The 18,737-nt window shown below is 37.4% G+C and overlaps 1 protein-coding gene across 2 annotated transcripts in view; it reads left to right on the top strand.

Annotated features, from left to right (window-relative positions):
* The window catches only part of csmd1b (CUB and Sushi multiple domains 1b), a 436,793-nt gene that overhangs the window by 232,562 nt on the left and 185,494 nt on the right, over positions 1 to 18,737 (top strand). For both annotated transcript variants that reach the window (XM_088004350.1, XM_088004351.1), the window contains 3 exons: positions 3,662 to 3,743; positions 7,578 to 7,702; positions 12,661 to 12,782. In XM_088004350.1, coding sequence (XP_087860476.1) covers positions 3,662 to 3,743; positions 7,578 to 7,702; positions 12,661 to 12,782 — 329 coding nt within the window. The remainder of the gene's footprint in view (positions 1 to 3,661; positions 3,744 to 7,577; positions 7,703 to 12,660; positions 12,783 to 18,737) is intronic.

The raw sequence follows: 18,737 nt of genomic DNA, 5'->3' as shown, positions 1-18,737 counted from the left end.
GAACGCATGTGATCTTACCGCACTTCACACATTGCTCTCCTCATCCAACGGGCACCTTAAGAGTACCTTGAAAGCTCTTACCTTGAAAACCTTATTTGATCACAAACACACACACACACACAAACATACACGCAAAAACACTCTTTTCTTTACTTCTTCCATTACTCACAATTTCAAATTCAGCTTATTTTATGAGGGTTAAAGCTGCAGTCCGTCGCTTCTGTAGAGAGAATGTTTGAATTTGTTAAAACTGTCATCATGTCATGGCGGTATGAGACAGATAATCTGTGAAAAGATCGATCTCCTCCACTGCCTCCCAGTGCTGCTACTATCATCTGAAGAAATTCACAGCTCCAGACCAAACACAACCAATCAGAGCCTTGAGACGGGGCTTGGCACCATCGATCAAACTCATGCGCTAATGGCGGAGAATCAACTTACTGTTACAGGAAAACCGTTTAACTGCCATCATTGGTGGCCATGCTAACTAGACTGAGGATTAATAACAGGCTATGCTAGCTGCAGCGTAGCACACATCAAGGGGGAGGATGAGCGATTGATGAGTGGTCAATCAGAATCAGGAGATTTTGATTGACACTCTCCTCCTGGCTCTGATTGGTTGTTTCTAGTTAGCACTGGGAGAAGGCAGATGACCATTTTTTCTTTTTTCATAAATCATACCATACAGTCACAATATAGTCTAAAAAAATAGTTACATATTGTAGCTTTAAGCATAACTATGCCTCAATTTGTTCCCCCCCAACTGCTTGGGAGGAGTCAAGTTACTAGCAAGAAGGAGGAGCTTGCACGGCGCACCACTGCTGCAAAGGTTTACCTCAGTATATTATACCCAAGCTGCATTCTGAATAATTTGCACATGCTGCAGGTCAGTGATTTAATGAGGCAAATCTCTAAAAAGCAGGGTCAGCACAGACAGTCACCACAGAGAAAAAAAATATTCCGCAAATTCCTAAAAAGTTGACTTTCAGAGATGAAACGTTTGCTGAAGACACTTTGATGATATTGAAATGACGCCGTGCATCATAAGCTTGTGTTTAAATGATGAATAGTCTTTTAAGTGCAAATATGGGATTAAGTCAGCGTGAGCAGTTTTGACATCAACCCAAAAGTCATATTTGTCATCTTTTTTCCTGTAACAATCTCATGTTGTTTTCATGAGCTGGATTTGTTTCTGCAATATAAACCTTGTGTTTGATGCCAATGAATGCCATTTGAACATGGGCGGGAGATGGAACGAGCGCACTGAGAGATACTGAAAGAGAAAGTGTGCATTTGAATGTTTGTGTGATGATTTTTGGACAGAACATCAAAAACACAGTCGAGCAAAAAAGACAGCTTGTTCTGTTTGCATCATATCTCACACAAACATGCACACACGATGTCTATACGCGCACAAAGCCCAGAGCACACACACGAAATGCAGTCACACAAACACGGCAAATCATTCATCCATCTTTTATGCTGGGATGCACAAAACTTCGGCTTCCCTTTGTAAATTACAGCTAATGTGTGTGAGACGAAGAAGCAGGCCGAGCTTACTGAGAACGCAGAAGTAGAAAGAGGAAAGAAATGAGAGAAATGATATAGGAAAGGACAGGTAGAAAGAAAAAGGGAAGCCCAAAAAGGCTAGATGTTTCTTTTTCCTCGGGTTATATTTAAAGCCCTGCAGGATATGTTTTTCCCCCCTCCTTTGTACTTATGTGCTGTCTTTTGAGCAAGCTTTTCCCTTCAAATTTTTGTGACTTTCTAACCAATATTATTCATCCAGAGAGTTCCATTACGACAGAACTGGTCTAAACTGGTTTCTGTCAAGTTGTCTGGTCTAATTTACATTCACATTCCATGTTCGGCATGCCGCAGGTGCTTCCAGCTGCTCGAGAACCAATGCAATATTCTGAATGTAAGATAGATACAATTTATCATGTGTTTTGCATTTGTGCCGTTTTAAAACTTCCTCTAAGCAGATTGATGATTCAAAGCGAAAATGATACACTGCACCAAGAAGTGAGAAGCATTCTCACGCTCAAATCTCTGCAGATAACTTAAAAGTTTAGTCTGTCATTTTGATTTTATGCAAAGCCCTTATGAAATTAATTTTGCATTGCTTCTATTAAGCCTTTGTGTCATTGTCACCCTAGATTATTTAAGCTGCACAAGAGTTCCTTCCCATTAAAAAAAAAAAAAAAATGCTAACGGTCTGTTGCTTAATAAAACTTTGAAGCAAGATCCTGAAGGCACGATATTAACATTTCGAAAGCTTAAGTTTGAAAGCACTAAATAACTTAATAACTTGTGAAAGTAAGAGCATGCAACCCTTCTGACCCCACTGGGGACAAGGGTGTACAGAAAATGCATGAATGGATGGAGTATGTAGAGATCTTCTTTTATTTTGTGAATGCTCTTAGAAAACATTTCCAAATCAGACTTTAGTTGTAATGCTTATGGATTTCTTTGTAAAGTAAAACTATTCGCCAGAATCAGCTTAAGGTCGTTTGTTACTATACAAAGCAAGAACAAAGGAAAATTGTAGAGGAAACGTGCTGATAACTTGACATTTACCAATAATGCATAATGGCATCAAAATATCATTAGACAATGATGTGATGTTTAACACTACACTTAAAACTATATGCAACTGAAACTAGATGTTTCCCCTCTCTGACGTTTAATTTATCGAAATGAATGTTCAGTGTTGTAGAAAGGTTCGCACTACACCAAATCACATCTGTCAAAGGCAACACAAATTAACATAAAATGCTGTTTTTAAATGCTGGAGCTTAATATTAAGGAGGAAAACAATGCAAACCTTCATGGCTCTGTGTGAAAAAGTGATTGACTGCCCCTGCCCACGCTTCAGGACCTGGAATGAAAGGGAATGTCCGGCCATCTGTTTGTGACCTCAAGCTGAAACAAACTTGGTCTCTAACTCATCTCTGAATGGCTGGAGAAAAACAGAATGAATGCTTTGCAGTGACCTAGTCAAAGTCTTGACCTGTATTGTGATGCTGGGTCGTGACCACGTGGCAGAATTCAAACAATTCTGCAGAGATGAGTGGGCAGTGGGCCAGGATTACTGTAAAAGACTCAGTGCGAGTTATTGCAAACGCTTGACTGCGGTTTTTGTTGCTAAGGGAGGCACAACCAGGGGCTATCGCTTTTTTACACAAGGACATTTAGCTTTGAATTTTTTTATTTTCTGCAACCTGTAAAATAATATTTTCCCATTATGTGTATGTCTAAGAATGAAAATGGATCATAAATATGAGTGGACAAAACAATTGCATTGATTGGGACAATCTATTTGAAAAAACAAAAAGTAAGTCACTAATATTTCTGTATCATTTCCTTTGGCTATAACATTTAAAGTAGTCTGCAAATTCAATATGTATAGTATTGTGGATCCTTATTGTCAAATTAAATTTATCTCTTTCTTTTCCTCTTACTTCTCCTGCTACCACTTTCTCAACTTCCCTCTCTTCCTTCCTGAGACTGAGAATTGTGTTATGTCTTGATCTTCTTCACAAACCGACGTATTGCTTACAGTTGCCTGTATTCATATTGATTAAATATTTGAAATCGATTGTTCTGTAAATACTGTACAGCCCTGTTGTATTTCCTGGCAACATTCTCTTTCTTTCAGTGAGCCAGAGTGGCCTTGCTGGTGACGTTTGTCCAGATCCCGGAGTTCCTGAAAATGGCAAAAGGATGGGTTCAGTCTTCCAGTAAGTTCATTTTCTCTTTGCCTTCAAGAGCTGCACGGCTAGATCGAGTCACTGGCCAGAGATCATTCCAGTCTCCAACATTACACTGGAGTAGACTCCGTGTATTAACCTGAAGTTGGTAATGAAATCATTAAAATGTAAGAAAACAGGTGCTTTGACCACTGGCAGGTAAAATTAATTACTGTTCACTCTGCAATGTTCTGCAGGCAAAATCTACGTCCTGTGCCACTTGCCACCCACGTCAAATTGTTACCACCCACACAAACAAACCAACGGAGACTGAAGTGTTATAAAAATAATCAAGGTTTGCCGGGGACGTGTTGTTGTTAAAGCACTAGCTTTTAGATGTGGGATATGTGATATAACCACCGAGGCTTAAAGAACCTTTGATTTAATTTATATTTTTAGCCTTTTAAATCCTCTAAAAAAAAAAAAAAAGATCTGTTGCCTGTTAGTCAGACAAGTCTTTTGATGGTTGATTTGTGTCACCTAAAGAACAGCAAATAATTGTCTGCAATTAACAAACAGATGTAAACAAAGTGGTAAGGTAGGCTTGCCGGGTCGAAGGTGGAGCTCACTTTACTCTGTTACATGAACCCAATTAGCATTCTTATGTTGTCAGGGTCGCATGCTGATCCAAAGTCTGTCTGGCCTCTTATCTCATCACATCTGATTTTGTTCAAAACAACATAAAGCCTAAACTACAGCAGGAGGTTCCGAGAAAGATTCACTGTTTTCTTTTTACACTGTCAGAGTTTCGGTTTCAAGCGGTGCTAGGAGCTAATAAAAACAGACCACACCACTGAGCGTGCCAGTGAACCGGGGCTGCGGTCCGAAGACCGAAGATCAGAGAAGCCTGCTGGCACTGAGCTGAGAAAGAATAACAATTTCACGTCGGCGAAAGCTGAAAAGTTTATTAACATTTATGACAGCAACTATTTGATGCTTTTAAATGGCGCCTCCTTCTTTCAGAGGAGCAGGGAGCAAACTAGATCCTCGAGCAGAGATGATCTTTTATTTCACGTAGCCATGACATTTCAACATTTTCAAATATGAGTGCTCACAAGTTAGAATGAGTAAATAAATTATGACATTGCTGTACGTGGAAATATACATTTCCAAAATGTTTAATATACCTTAAAATTTTTCACATTTTGTAACAATTTAGGTTTAAGACTTTGGTGAACTTTTCTGTGATGAACCCCACACAGAGCACTGTAATATTAAGGTGAAAAAAGGGGATTCATGATTTCCAAGTATTTTTATTTTTTTTTTACAAATAGATAAAGCGTGTTGCGAGGAGTGTGTCTATTTGTATTCACAGTTGGAGCTTGCAAGTCTTTTAGAGTATGTTCCGACAAGCCTTGCACATCATAAGGCTGAAATTTAATTCAATCAGACTGGATGGAGAGCATCTGTGAACATCAATTTTCAAGTCTTGCCACAGACTCTCAAATAGATTTAAGTCTGAACCTTGACTATTATAGGAATATCCTTTGATCAGAACCATTCCAATGCAGCTCTGGCTCTATTTTTGGAGTCGTTGTCCTGCTGGATTGTAAACTTCAGCCCACTGCTAAGTCATTTGCAGCCTGTGTCAGGTTTTCTTTCATTATTCCCCTGTCAGCTCTGACCAGCTTCTCACCACATGCTGCATGATGCTTGCCCTGACCTCTTCTAACAAGGGGATGGTGTGATTAAGACAATATGTATTGTTAGTTTTTTCTCTATTCTTGTTTGCATTAAAATACAATTCTGATCTCACCCGATCAGAGCACATACCTGCTTCTCCCCTTACATGGTTTGAGTTAAACTTAACAGGACTTCTTGTGGCTTTGTTTTGACAATATCCATCCTGTGTTGGATTACACACCTTTTGGTAATCCGGTTGGAAGATTTGTTTACTTGATCTTTGCTGATTAACGCTGTCCTCATCTAGCCTGCCAGTTTCACAGGAAACAGTAAAGAAAAATATTCAATATTGTGGTTAACCATTGAATGTAATTACATTTTATACAGTTAAGATTATGGTAAAATCCTCCTGCTTTGAAGTACTTCTACCAAATAGTGTGTGTTGTTGTAACCAAATGTTCTCCTGAGACATCCTGCTCAAGAGCAACAATTCATATTTCAGTACAGCAGTGACTGAGGACAGCAAAGGCTCCAAGACACTTCTCTGTGGAGAGAAATTTCAGGCTAAAATCCAGGTCTGCAAACTGTGTGTAGAAGGATTCGCAAAGTGTTTTTGTTTTATTTTGTTACGCCTTGACTGGATCCAATGAGTGCTATCCAAATATCGATAACTAAAACACAGAAACAGATCCTACAAAGGCCATTGGATCAAAATTAAATATCTGCCATTTCTTATGCTACATGATTTGTAGTACTATTACATATTTATTAGTTTGTAGAAAACTGTCTAGTAACTCTGGGGTATTCAGGCAACCTTGCTTCGATGTGTTCACATGCTGCTTGTGCTGTGCTACAGCCTCAGGTCAAACTCCAGGGCTGCTTTCATTTCCCAGTTCCTCTCTCCAGGGTCCAGTCAAGCAGGGGCTACACACAAAGAACTGCAAGGGAGGGCTCTTATCTGAGAGTCTAGCCACTAAGAAATTGTTTGGCAAATACAGTGAGTTACCCCTTGGTGCTTGTCATCTAATAAGCAAAAATAGACACATTATTTTATGTAGGCAGAAGTGATTGTATAATGATAATCTTTCTTTGCCTTCTGTCCGCTAAACATCAGAAGTAGCTGAGTTACTTTTTTTCACATATGTAAACGAAAGACATTTTATTTGTACTCTATTTCCTGAAATCGTTATCAGGCCAAGCAAAGCTTTTATTGACAATCACATTTTAATCATTTATAAAATTTATTGAGATGCCAGTTAGAGAGGGCATTACTGTATTTTTCGGACAATAAGCCGCTACTTTTTTTCCTACGCTTTGAACCATGCGGCTTGTAGCCCGGTGCGGCTTTTCTGTGGATGTTTCTTCAACCACCAGGGGGCTCTTTAGCAGGAAGTGAATCATTTTAAAGTCAAAATTGTAAATCAAAGAAGAAGGTGCTAATTTTCATTTAGAACAAGCACATGCTAGCAGCAGGCATGGCAGAGAAATGTTTTCAAACTCAAACCCCCTCATCATGTGAACCACACGAAAAAGTTTAGATGATGCAGCTTTTAAGCTGAGGGCTGTCGATCTGGCAGTACAGGAGGGAAATAGAGCCGTTGCATGTAAACGAGGCATGAACGAATGCACAGTTCGGCATTGGAGACGCAGAGGTGCGTCCTTGTGGAAAACCGAGAGCGGCAGAGATATCAGCGGCTTATAGCCTGGTGCGGCTGATATATGTACGTTTCCAGTTTTTTTTTTTTTTTTTTTTACTTTGTGGGTGCGGCTTATAGTGATGTGCTCTATAGTCCCGAAAATAAGGTAAATCCCATGTCCCTGTGTCTCATTTGTCCCATAACACACACTATCGTAAATCATAGTGTGTGTTATGAATTTTTGGTAAAGTGACTGATTGTAGTGCATCATCAGGGTTGAGACATCAAGATTCACACAACAGGTCCCATACAGACTTTCTGGCAGAGATCACGGTGGATCAGGAAAATGAAGAGACAAAAACCATGTCAAGTGGACTGAACAGGATTCAAACAAACAAAAAGAAACCCTTGGAAAAGGTGGCTTGAAACCTCAATCTACCAATGATGGAAAAGCGTCCATCTTCCTCACAGTGATTTTGTGAAGCCTAAAATCTCACTCTCTTTCTCACTCTCACATTCCTCACTCTCACACTCCTTCTTAACACGTTGTTGATGTTGTTTCTAGGGTCGGCTCAAGTGTCCAGTTCAGCTGTGATGACAGCTATGTTCTGCATGGATCTAAAAGTATCACTTGTCAACGGGTCACTGACACTCTGGCTGCTTGGAGCGACCACAGACCCATCTGCAGAAGTAAGTTATAACATGATTCTCACTGAAACAAGTTTTTATTTCTTTAGGTGTGTCGCAGATGTCAAAGCTGTTGGCACCAAATTATCCGTACCTCTTGGTAGGTTTAGATTTAACATAATCAAACTACCTATAAAAAGTATCAACACTGGAAGAAAACACATCTGGGTTTATTAACGTTCTTTTAAATGGAATGTTGTAATCATTTACACCCTTCTTAATAACCAGTGGGAAAATCTTTAATGACAGATCACCAGATTCAAGTCATGGCTCTGGCTCTGGCTAAAGGCTTGTTAATACATTTTGTAGTTAGAAGACAAATGTTAACAATGTTAGAAGATTACCATAGATCTAAATCGGCAAAGAAGTATAAATAGAAATAAACAACTTGTAATGTTTTTGGGTCATTTAATTGTTTTATTAGATATTTTTTCAAATTAAACAAATTAATTTCTGAAAGAGAAAAAATACTTACTAAGCAAAAGAAAGTTTTAAAAAATTCTTAAATGTAATCGTATTAAATGTTATCACCAGGGCAACTTGCAAAAATGCCAATAAATCAGTTTAAGCTGGAAAGCAGCCAAATGCTATGAAATGTATGCAAATGTCAAATACCATGTCTATAAATATCTTCAGCATCAAGGAATCCATTAATTTGCGATATAATTGTAAAAAGAAATCTTCCCATTTTATTCTGTTGAAAGCTGTGCTCAGTGTGAAAGAAAATGGCAGCCAAAAGAGGTGCGAACCAACGTGCAAACAGATTAGAAGTTAGTACATTCAAGAGCACTTTGAACATCACAAGCATGCTCTTTACCTGGAGGAACTTTTACTGAGTGCAGTTCATTTTAACAACATTAAATGGTATTTTATTCTGAAGTGACGAGCACTGAATATTGAGAGACTTTTCAGTCAAACTCTCGCTGCTTCGTGCAGAAAACAGCCAAACTGTTATCCACATGAAACCCCACATAAACGGAAAACTTTAGATGTGCTAAAATAATGAAACAATGCCCATACCAATTAAACTTAAAAAGAATGTTGCAAAGTTAGATTTTTATTTTTTAACCAATTTCTAAATGTCAGGCATTACTGGAAAGACCTTAGCAAAAGTACCTGCCTCATCTAAAACTTCTTATTTAAAAAAAAAATACTTTAAAGAAGCTTTATAGCACTAATTATAATAACAAAATATTGACCAGTTATTGTATTTTATATATTTAATAAAAAAAATATACATACTACAGCAAAGATTATTAGACTGAGATTACAAATAACTTTCTGTAATTTTGGCCCAAGTTTATTTCATATCTTGAAGGCTTTGAGGGCTTCTCGTATCTGAATCTTTTCAATTGTTTTTAATGTGATCAAGATGGATGATTGATTGAGTTTTGCCACTGTAGCTGCTTTACTTTCCTCCTCTGGAACAACTTGAGAGAACTTAACCTTGCTCAAAATCCTATTTCATTCTTTCTGAGAATGTCTGAGTATATTTTGCCAATAGCTGTTGGTTTGGTGACATCAAGCGCTATTCTTTTTCCAAATGATGTATGAAATAATATCCAAAAAGTCCCTATTTGGCCTCACCTGACCAGAATTTTCTCCTGGCATTTTACTGGCTTGTCCATTGTTTCGTAGCAAACATAAAAACAAACTTGCAAATGCAACTAAGTTTGGTGCGGTGAATATGCGTAGAGGTTGTTGAATGCATTATTTATTGTTTTATTGGGATCAGTGACTTTGCTGATTCCTCTGTCCAAAATAGTGCAGAGTGTCTGACTTGTTTGTGGTAAAACGAAGCTCTTTGCTCTTCCAGCTTATAGTCCCTTTGGTTCATGGTGCATCGCTGAGATGTTTTGAAACATCTGTAACCGTTTTCGTCAGCGCACTTTGCAAGAAAAAGGTTGCAAAGTTCTTGAGAGAGGTCTTTGGTGCTACGCATCATAAAATGCTTTTTGAGCGATATGTTGATGAAACTTACTCCTCAAGAAGATTTTAGACATGATATTACAGTATTTACTTCCCTCACTGTGACCTGACTAGATGATGCTGTTCAAAGTTCAGCTTCGACGAGACAAATCCAAGTTTGAAGAAAGAAAGAAAGCCCTGCAGGGTCATAAAGCAAAGCAGTGCAATCCAAATGTGACATCATAAATTTTTAAATGTATTTTTAATAGTTCCTCTGCTGCATTGGAATTACATGCCAATGTCGTTTTTATCAGAATGTAGCCACACAAATAATACATGTAGCGAAAATAATAAATAGTCCTGTTTCTTCAGAGCATAACGTTGCTTATGATAGCGAACATATTGCAGAAAAGCTGCTTTGAATGTTTTGTGATGACTTTGTGTATGATTCTAAGCTAATTCTTCTGAATTGTTTGCTAAACCAGTATATTTTTAAAGCATGTAAAAGTTATTAATTTAAGCACTCGGTGACCATTACCAAAATCCTTGCAGAGGAAAACGATTCGCTGAGCAATCTAATAGCATTTTAATCCACATTTGCAATGTGCTGTATTACAAATTGCTGCATCTGAAAACCTGTTAAATTGTAAATGGTTATGGTGTTTAGTTTTTATTTGAGATTACAAGTGTTGTATAAATGTATTTCTGAGGAGCCATGAAAAACAATATCATTTAGCTTTACATGATTTTGTTTATTGACGTGGCAGAGCGATGATGCAAACTGCTCTCATGTTTACTGACAACACCCTGTTAGGTTTATTGCCACGAAATGAAAAGGCAGACGGCTGGTTTTACACACCCAAGTGTTTGAGCACATGCAGTCGCAAACACACTTGCTCTGACAGCAAATGTCCAAGGGATAATGTCACACATCTAATATCTGCAGCAGTATTGGCCTTGAACTGTTGGTGTGTTTGACAGACAGCCAGTCCCTGCGCTCAGACACATACTGTAGGGTCCCTGTCACATCATGTTATGGTGCATGTGTGTACCATTATCTGCATGTGTTTGTGTGTGTGTGCCTGTATTGTGAATATATGACTGTCTCTGACCTCGGAAACATGCCTAAAGTCATGATACTGGCTCATCCTGTCAGAAACAATTGAAATGTGGAAAGAAAAAAACAAACAAAAAAAAAAATCCAAATTTAGCGTCATCTTAAAACTTTGATGTGAAATGTCTCTGTTTGTTTTTCTTTGTAATTCAGTTAAAATATGATCAAGTAAAATGTTTTTTTAAAGGAGACCAACAACTGAAATTTGCATTTCAAATGACCAAAAACAATAATACATCCATGCATTCATTGATGTATTGTCTTTACCTGTTTATCCATTTAGTATTGCTTGGTTTGGTGCCGATCTACAGCAGTCACTGTGGATAACAGATACAAAAATGCAAAATATAAAAGAAGGATTGGTCTATTTTGTAGATTGTCAAAAAATTTACAGAATACTAAAGGTGTAAATTCACATTTAAGAAGGAAAGAGAGCAGGAGACTACAATATGTGTTTTTGATTTAGTGAATTAAACAGATATGTTGTCCTAGAGCCTATAAAATTATTATGAAAGCCGTAGCAATATATATACCTGCTTTCCTTTGTGGAAAGCAGATGTGATTTTTGTTCATTTATGTCTCAAATTTCTGTAAACTTAACCAGTAATTATTGTTCCTGACCTTTATTTAACTGCTTAGATTTCAGTCACAATAATACCAGAAGAGCACGAGTTGAGCCTGATATATTCTGAAAGGAAAACCTGGAGAGTAACAAAAGCCTAAATCAATGGATTAACTGTTAGAGAAAATGGAAAGGCAGAGGTTAAAAAATGTCTTCTGTACACTGGAGCTCTGGTGTATTGTATTATCTGGTGTGATCACTCTTCTGGGATTCAAACCCGTGAGCCTCTCTCGTTTTCTGCTGAGACTTTGCTGTTAATTAGAAGCTGGTTTCCAAGATGAATTGCAATGAATGTGTTCCTGTGTGTCCGTGTAGCTGTGTGTGTCAAAATGTGGTTCAGCTCTCTTTTCTAATTAACAGTCTGATCAGTCATCTGGATTCCTCTCCTCTCTTCCCCCTCTCTCTCTTGGCATTTTCTGTTTCTTTTTTGCCTCCTGGTTTTTCTTACTTATTTCCTTTTTTCATGCCGTTCATTTTCACAGCACCATCTTTCGGTTTCTGTCTGTCTTTGTCGTTATCTGAACCTCTGTCCCGTCCGTCAATTTGTTTCTCAAGCCTGGTGTCACTAGTGGGGCGAGTGTCTGATAGTCTGCTGTAATTTTAATCTGTAATAATTACAATAGTAGACAGTAGTCGTGTCATGGTTGCTAATTTAAGTTTCAAAAATGCTAAAAAATATATATGTATTATTTTAAAATACCGCAACTACTGCATTATTTAGTACTTATTCAACTTAAATGGTACAAGCATTGACAGTTGCTTTTTTTATTTATTCATATTTAACAGTTCTTAATTATTCCCAAACAAGAGATTCTGTGCTTTTCAACTATTAACAACTTCAAAAATATTTTAAAGCAAATAAATAAATAAAAAAAAAAAAAAGATTCTTATGATTAAAGAGAAAAAAAATCACAGCGAAACAAAAAATACAGCCTTTCACAGAATTGAATCGTTGTGTTTCTAAGCACAGGACAAACTGATTTTTTTTTTTTTTTTACCTGATTCTGGATACTATTACTAAAAATAAACTAATTTCAACAACCATTTTTTTTGTAAAATTTATTTAACCAGCAACATGACAATGTTAGGAATAGTGTAAAAATATATATTTTTTCCAGCATAGCAAGAAAATTAGTGAATAAAATAAATTGTTTACTGAGACTACACATGTGCAGAAACATGTCAATCATTGGAATAAGCATAAGGATACCTTTGGGCTTACTGTTTGGTTTTTTTTCTCTCATCTTCTTTTTATTGCTTAAGGTCAACTATAATTAGCCTGTAAGTGATTACCTTTATCTCAAATTTCTCTTGTAGCCCGTACCTGTGGCAGTAATCTGAGAGGGCCCAGAGGGGTGATAACATCTCCTAACTACCCTGTTCAGTATGAGAACAACGCACACTGTGTGTGGGTCATCACTGCAATGGACTCTGAGAAGGTAAGCAAAATGAATTCATCCTAAATTTATTTCAGTTGCTTTGCTCTAACTCATGTAACACATGGCTCGCCTTCCACTAAAGGAACTAGTCAGAGTTCCTCACTTTTCTTTGTTATATGGTTTAAAATCAGCATTCACAGGACATACTGTAAGGCCTACTTCATAACAAACATCTGAAAATTTGATCTTCCACTCTTTTGATGGACTTTGCAGAGCATTTAATATATAATACGATGGATATCTAAGTCAAACTGTTGAAACCGCTTCTGTCTTGCCTTAATTTGCCTGTCTTGTTTTCGGTAAATGAGGAATTCAAGGAAATTTAGGTGAACATCAAGTATGCATGCGGCCTTTGACGCACTCTAAAGGTGGCATGTGAGCGTTACTTTACTATGTCATCAACACAGAAATGAAAGGCTGAATTTAGGGTGGTGTTTCTAGCCAAAGCAAACATTACAGAAAATGTTTTCATTAAATGGAAAACCCTGAAAGTCTGTAGCTGTGTGATTTAATGGGGCCAGATGTGACTGAAAAAGATGCTTGGAGTCTTTTGGTGGTAAATGGAAATTCGGAGATGCACCAGAGCGCGACAGAAAAGGTAACAAAAGAGAGTTCACTTGCATTAATACTTTGAAATCCAGAATCTACCAGCCATTTTGATAAGCACCTAATCATTTTAAAGAGAAATTTAGCAATTAAAATTCCAAAAAAAAAAAAAAAAAAAAAAATGCGGCCGGGAATAAAAACATTCAATTATCAAATAGCTTCTGTCATTGTTTTAATTATTTGTGAAGAAATATCCAGATTAAATGCCTTTGTAAGCAAACCGACTCCTTAGTGCAGCAGAAAGTTGAATTGTAAATGTGAAAGTGTAGAAAAGTCCTGATGGATTCTTGGTGCTTTATATCCGTGGTCAAACTCCTAACTCCTAAACCCAACATATGACATTACAACACCACCCATTTCTGTTACTTCTTTTTATTTTTTTCTAACATACTTCTGTGATTTTTACTCTCTCCCTAACTCCCGTTCCTCTGCACTACACTTTTCCAATCCAGTTTCTCCCTCTTTGTATTCTTTCTTCCTTTTAACAGCTTTATAATGACAAGCTTCAAAATGGTGAGAGAGGAGAGATGGATAAGTCAAAAAGAAGAATAAGTTGTTACTGAGTTCATTGAAAACTACAGAGAATCTACAGAGAATCTTACAGGAAAGAGAAATAAAAATGCGGCAGAATATTTAGCCAGCTACTTTACATGCATAGGCATGCTAAGGAAGAGAGAGGAAAAATGGACTGAATGTCCAGGATGGTACTTGACATGTGACACCCAAGTTTTTTCTAAAGATGGATAGAAATGGAGTCAGCTCACCTCTTAGCCCTCAAAGACTGGGGCTGAGAAATTGTGAGATATAATTGAAGAGAGACCACAGAAAATATAAAAGCCAGGCTGAAGAGTGGAGAGAAAATGACTTTTTGTTCTCCCTACTGTGTCTTTCTGACCTTGGCGGAGAGAAATGGCTCTTCACAAGGTGGCCAAGGGCTTGTGGCAGGCCATGACGCAGTTTCATTGTATTACTGTGCAGATTTATATCATCCACGTTGCTATGAGCCTCTAATGAAGTCTCTAATCTGATTTATACCAGCACCTACCAGTTTACACTGGTGGGTATGCTAGATCGTCTTTCATTGTTTCAGAATTACCGATTAAAGTCCTGTGTTGATGTGTTTCAGACTTCATGGCACATTTTTGTATATTGTGAATCTGCTTGGTGTCAGATGACACCCATGCAATGCAATATTTTAGATACACGTATTTTTTTTTTTTATTTGAGTTTATGGCAGATGTAGTGCTTTTTTTTCTGCTCTGTATACTGTCTTGTTATATACCTATGCATGTAAGATTTAACCCCTCAAAATACTTACATGTAAAGTCAATGGGTCCATTTCAACCTATGAACCAGTAAAGAAACAATTAAAAAGCAACTTAGTCTTTTGAGTATGCAGGTACACTTCCTTTGAACACATACTCAATGTTTTTTTTGTTTTTTTTTGATAAAATCAAATCATTTTTAAATTTTGATACATTTATTTCACAACTTTTCTTGCAAACTTGAAATTCTACCTTATTACAGCGTGCAATTTAAGACGTTTTTACTGATTTCTAATTTAGTCTTCAACATATTTTTTTCATGAGACAAACCACACACTCAGTGCAACCTAGAGTGTCTTTCTTCTTGGTATATTGTTGCATGTGCTCCCATCTTAGCCCGCCTTGTTATCGTAAAAGGCTGCTCAATCACATTTTTCTCAGGCGTTGCTAAACTCTGCTTCCTTTTTTCATCAGCCCCTTACCTTCACTAATCTAATCTCAATAAGAATTTTACAGTTACAAGTTCATGTTGATAGACGTCGGCCTCTAGTCTTTTTAAAAGAGGCCATCATTAAATGCATTGTTGGAGTGACTTTTGTAGGATATAACAAAGACAGTTTGATGCTTTAAATGCAGTACTTTTCAAAACTAACTTTGAACATTTTGGCAAATTACTGTTTCAAACTTCAGCGTATTTTTTTGTGATCGTATCTGACAGACCAACCCAATTTAGTGCATAATTTACAGGTGGAAGGTATAATAATATAGGATTAAATTCTTTAAACATATATCAATCAGAAAATTATTTCATCTGCACTTATTTAGAACCCATTGCTCTTGCACCTAATCGTAGCATCCAGTACAGATGTTCCTGGTAAAATCTTAGGATAGGTCCTCTCTAGGCGCCATGTATGAAATTGAACAGTGCTCCATGAGATGCTCAGTGTTTTGGATGTTATTTTATGGCATAATCCTCCTTTTAAACTTCTCAACATATATCAGTCTCTTGTGTATTTTTGCTAGACCTTGATGATGCTGTTAATGCACTACTTTTTCTCATCAAATTTATCTGTCCCTTTAGAAAAGAGTAGATTTGTCTGAGGTATCCTCATACTATTCTTTTTCAATCAATATTGGTGGACAAACTTAATTTATTCAGCAGTAAAGGCAGAAGAAAGAAACTTATACCAATGTTTAATTTGGTATAAGGAAACTTTGGTTTCCTTCTACTTTCAAACACAACTGCAAAGTCTTTTTTTTTTCTTCCTGGCATATTCTCAAAACAGAAGAGTTGATGTTTTTATACTCACGGGTACAACCATGTGCAGGGGTGACCTACGACTAGTTCGAAGAGATTTAAGTTTTGAATAAGATGTTTAATGATGGTAAATGTTTAATCTTAGGTTAGATATAGGGTGTTCAGTCCTAGAGCTACAATCTTTCAGGTTATAGATGCATCCCTCCTTCAACACATCTGGATCAAATGGCTGAATTCCCTCATCAGTATTGAGTCATTCAGCTCAATAGAGACCTGGTTACGAGTCATTCATTTGATTCAGGTGTGCTGTAGAAGGGAAACATGTAGAAGTTCCAGGATGTTGGATCTCAAGGACTTGCCTTGTGTTGATGGACGGCTCAACATAAGGGTTTAGTTTTTTGTATTGGAGGATTGATTAAAATGAGTAATAACTATATCCATGCAAACCTTTCTGCCTTTCTATTTTCTCTTATGTGTCAGTCTTTGTTGGTGTGCTGCTCTTCTTTACTCCTGCACTCACAGTGTCTCTGTCAGGTTTTTATTCCAGATGACTTCTTTCATCAATAATGTGTTTCAATGCTGAAAAAACTTTTTTTTTTTGTTCTTACTGAAGTGTGCATACCTTTTCTTTTTCCTTTTTCTTCTTTATGTAGTTTCACTTTCACAAGTTTAAATGACCAATAAGTAATGCCAGCTGGTGTGTGTAACCTTGTTAAGTTTTGAATAAGATCTCCTCAATCAATATGGTTTGTTGTTGTCTGTCAGCCTCTCGGCAAAAACACGGTGACTGTGCTTTTATTTTTGTTTCTGCCTCTGTTGTTATTTGTGTACGAGAGGTTGTGTTTGAGTTTATGAATGTTGACTGTGTGTTTTCTGTCTGCCAGCTTAATTGCTAACTGCCAGCGATTGTGAAAAATATGTTGCACGGTGAACTGTCAGCTCTCGGGTCATAGCGAGGAATAACTTGGGTGGGCAGAAGAAAAAGGACTTGACAGCGCGTGTGTACGTGTGTGTTATTGTGTGTGTCAGTCATTTGATTCATCAGTGTAGAGCGGATAATTATTTTGTTCAAATATGAAGCATTCCTGCTGCTCAGACACACGCACACACACGCACCCTTGAAACGCATCATCTCACATCCCCTTTAAACCTCTAATCATTGCTGTCTTTTTTCTGATGAATACAAATTAGCAACTGCAGAACTGCGTGTGTGCGTGCGTGCGTGCGTGTGTGTGTGTGTGTGCGCGTGTGTGTGTGTGTGTGTGTGTGTGTGTGTGCGTGTGCGTGCGTGTGTGTGTGTTTGTGTGTGTGTGTGCGTGTGCGTGCGTGTGTGTGTGTTTGTGTGTGCGCAGGGTTGGTTGGTTATTTTCATGTGAGCATCATTGCTATCACTTCAACATAAGGCCGACACAGTATGTGACATTCAGTCAGATTCCCTTAATTTTTACTTGATGCAGGAGGTGAGGCCAATAAAGAACAATAAAGGCAGCAGCCAGGATGTGTTAAAATCCAGCATAATTCAGTAGCGGTATATTGTTTTGCATCAGTGCTCAAGCTCTTTCATTAAAGAGCAGAAAACGCCCAAAACGCAGTGCTTTGTTATGCATGTCTAAATAGGGCACCTTTCTGCTATTGCATCTGTTTAGCTTATTTATCAAAGCTGTAAAGAAAATTTAAAGGAACGTTGTGGTTCATTACTATTTTGGTTTTTATTTGCCTCACTGACCATTCATGAGGCAGTCTTTGCCTTATCTCTAAATTGTACTTTGTATAAGTCACTGCTTAAACCAATTTGGTTTAAATAACTACTTTTATAGATGTCAGTAACTACTTAGCAGAGCAAGGAGAAATTGCTAGCCATGGTGTTGATCATTAGAACTAGCAGAGGTCATTTTTTAGCGAAACACACACGGGCTTTTACAGGCAGTCCTTTATGCAGCTCCTAAATTAACCTGAAGATTTGTATAAACCAGTGGATGTTTACAAGTTTAGAGTAAGTAGAGACCATTCTGCTGAAAAGGACTCCTTTTCAGCAAAGTGTTGACAACTGAAATCAGAAAACAGGTCAGCCATAAACTCGCAAATGCAAGTCCCTTTTTCAACTTAATAAAATAATAATACATTTTATGTATAAGTACCTTTCAAGACTCTCATGGTTGCCTTACATTAGCAACATAAAATTAAAAAGTGCTTCAAAGAGAGAAAAAAAAAACATTTAAATACAAATAGCTATTTGCATGTGTGTAAATGTGAAGGAGTTGACTAACATAAAGCAGAGATAATTATGGAGGGCTTAGACTGTTAACAGGAGGATTTTGAACTCAACATGGAGCAAACGGGAGAGTTTCACATCAATCGTACAAACAAAGCCAGCAAGGAAAACCTTGCGTCCATCGGAGGTTCAAAAATCTAATAAGCATTGTGGAACCAAAAGTGTTGTAGATTGATGGTCAGTAGGGTCAATACTGAGCACACTGTGTTAAATGAGTGTAAGAAAAGGGTTGGACACATGTGACTCATAACTGCTGCTAATGAATATGCTGTATTTTAATGAAGTTCAGTGATCTGTGATGTCTAGGTGCCCTTTAAAGCGACAAGTTCATTGTGTGTTTATAGCAAAATTTTTGCCTTCCATGCCCTCATCAGCTGGCTGTGTGGTCATCTGTTATCCGGTCATCACACACTCGGTCTGTGACGCCAGTTTACCATTTCACAAGTCATCTCATATGGAGCTGTTTTTTTGTTTTTTTTTGATAGGGGATAATAGCATACATAGCATATAGAAAGGCAACATTTTTATATCAATCAATCAAATTTTATTTGCAT

Source organism: Poecilia mexicana, unplaced genomic scaffold, assembly GCF_051168715.1.
Source record: "Poecilia mexicana isolate PSO_F unplaced genomic scaffold, ASM5116871v1 scaffold_3, whole genome shotgun sequence".
Lineage (NCBI taxonomy): Eukaryota > Metazoa > Chordata > Actinopteri > Cyprinodontiformes > Poeciliidae > Poecilia > Poecilia mexicana.
The sequence above is the reverse complement of the archived record's forward strand: the minus strand, read 5'-3'. Positions and strand labels throughout refer to the sequence as shown.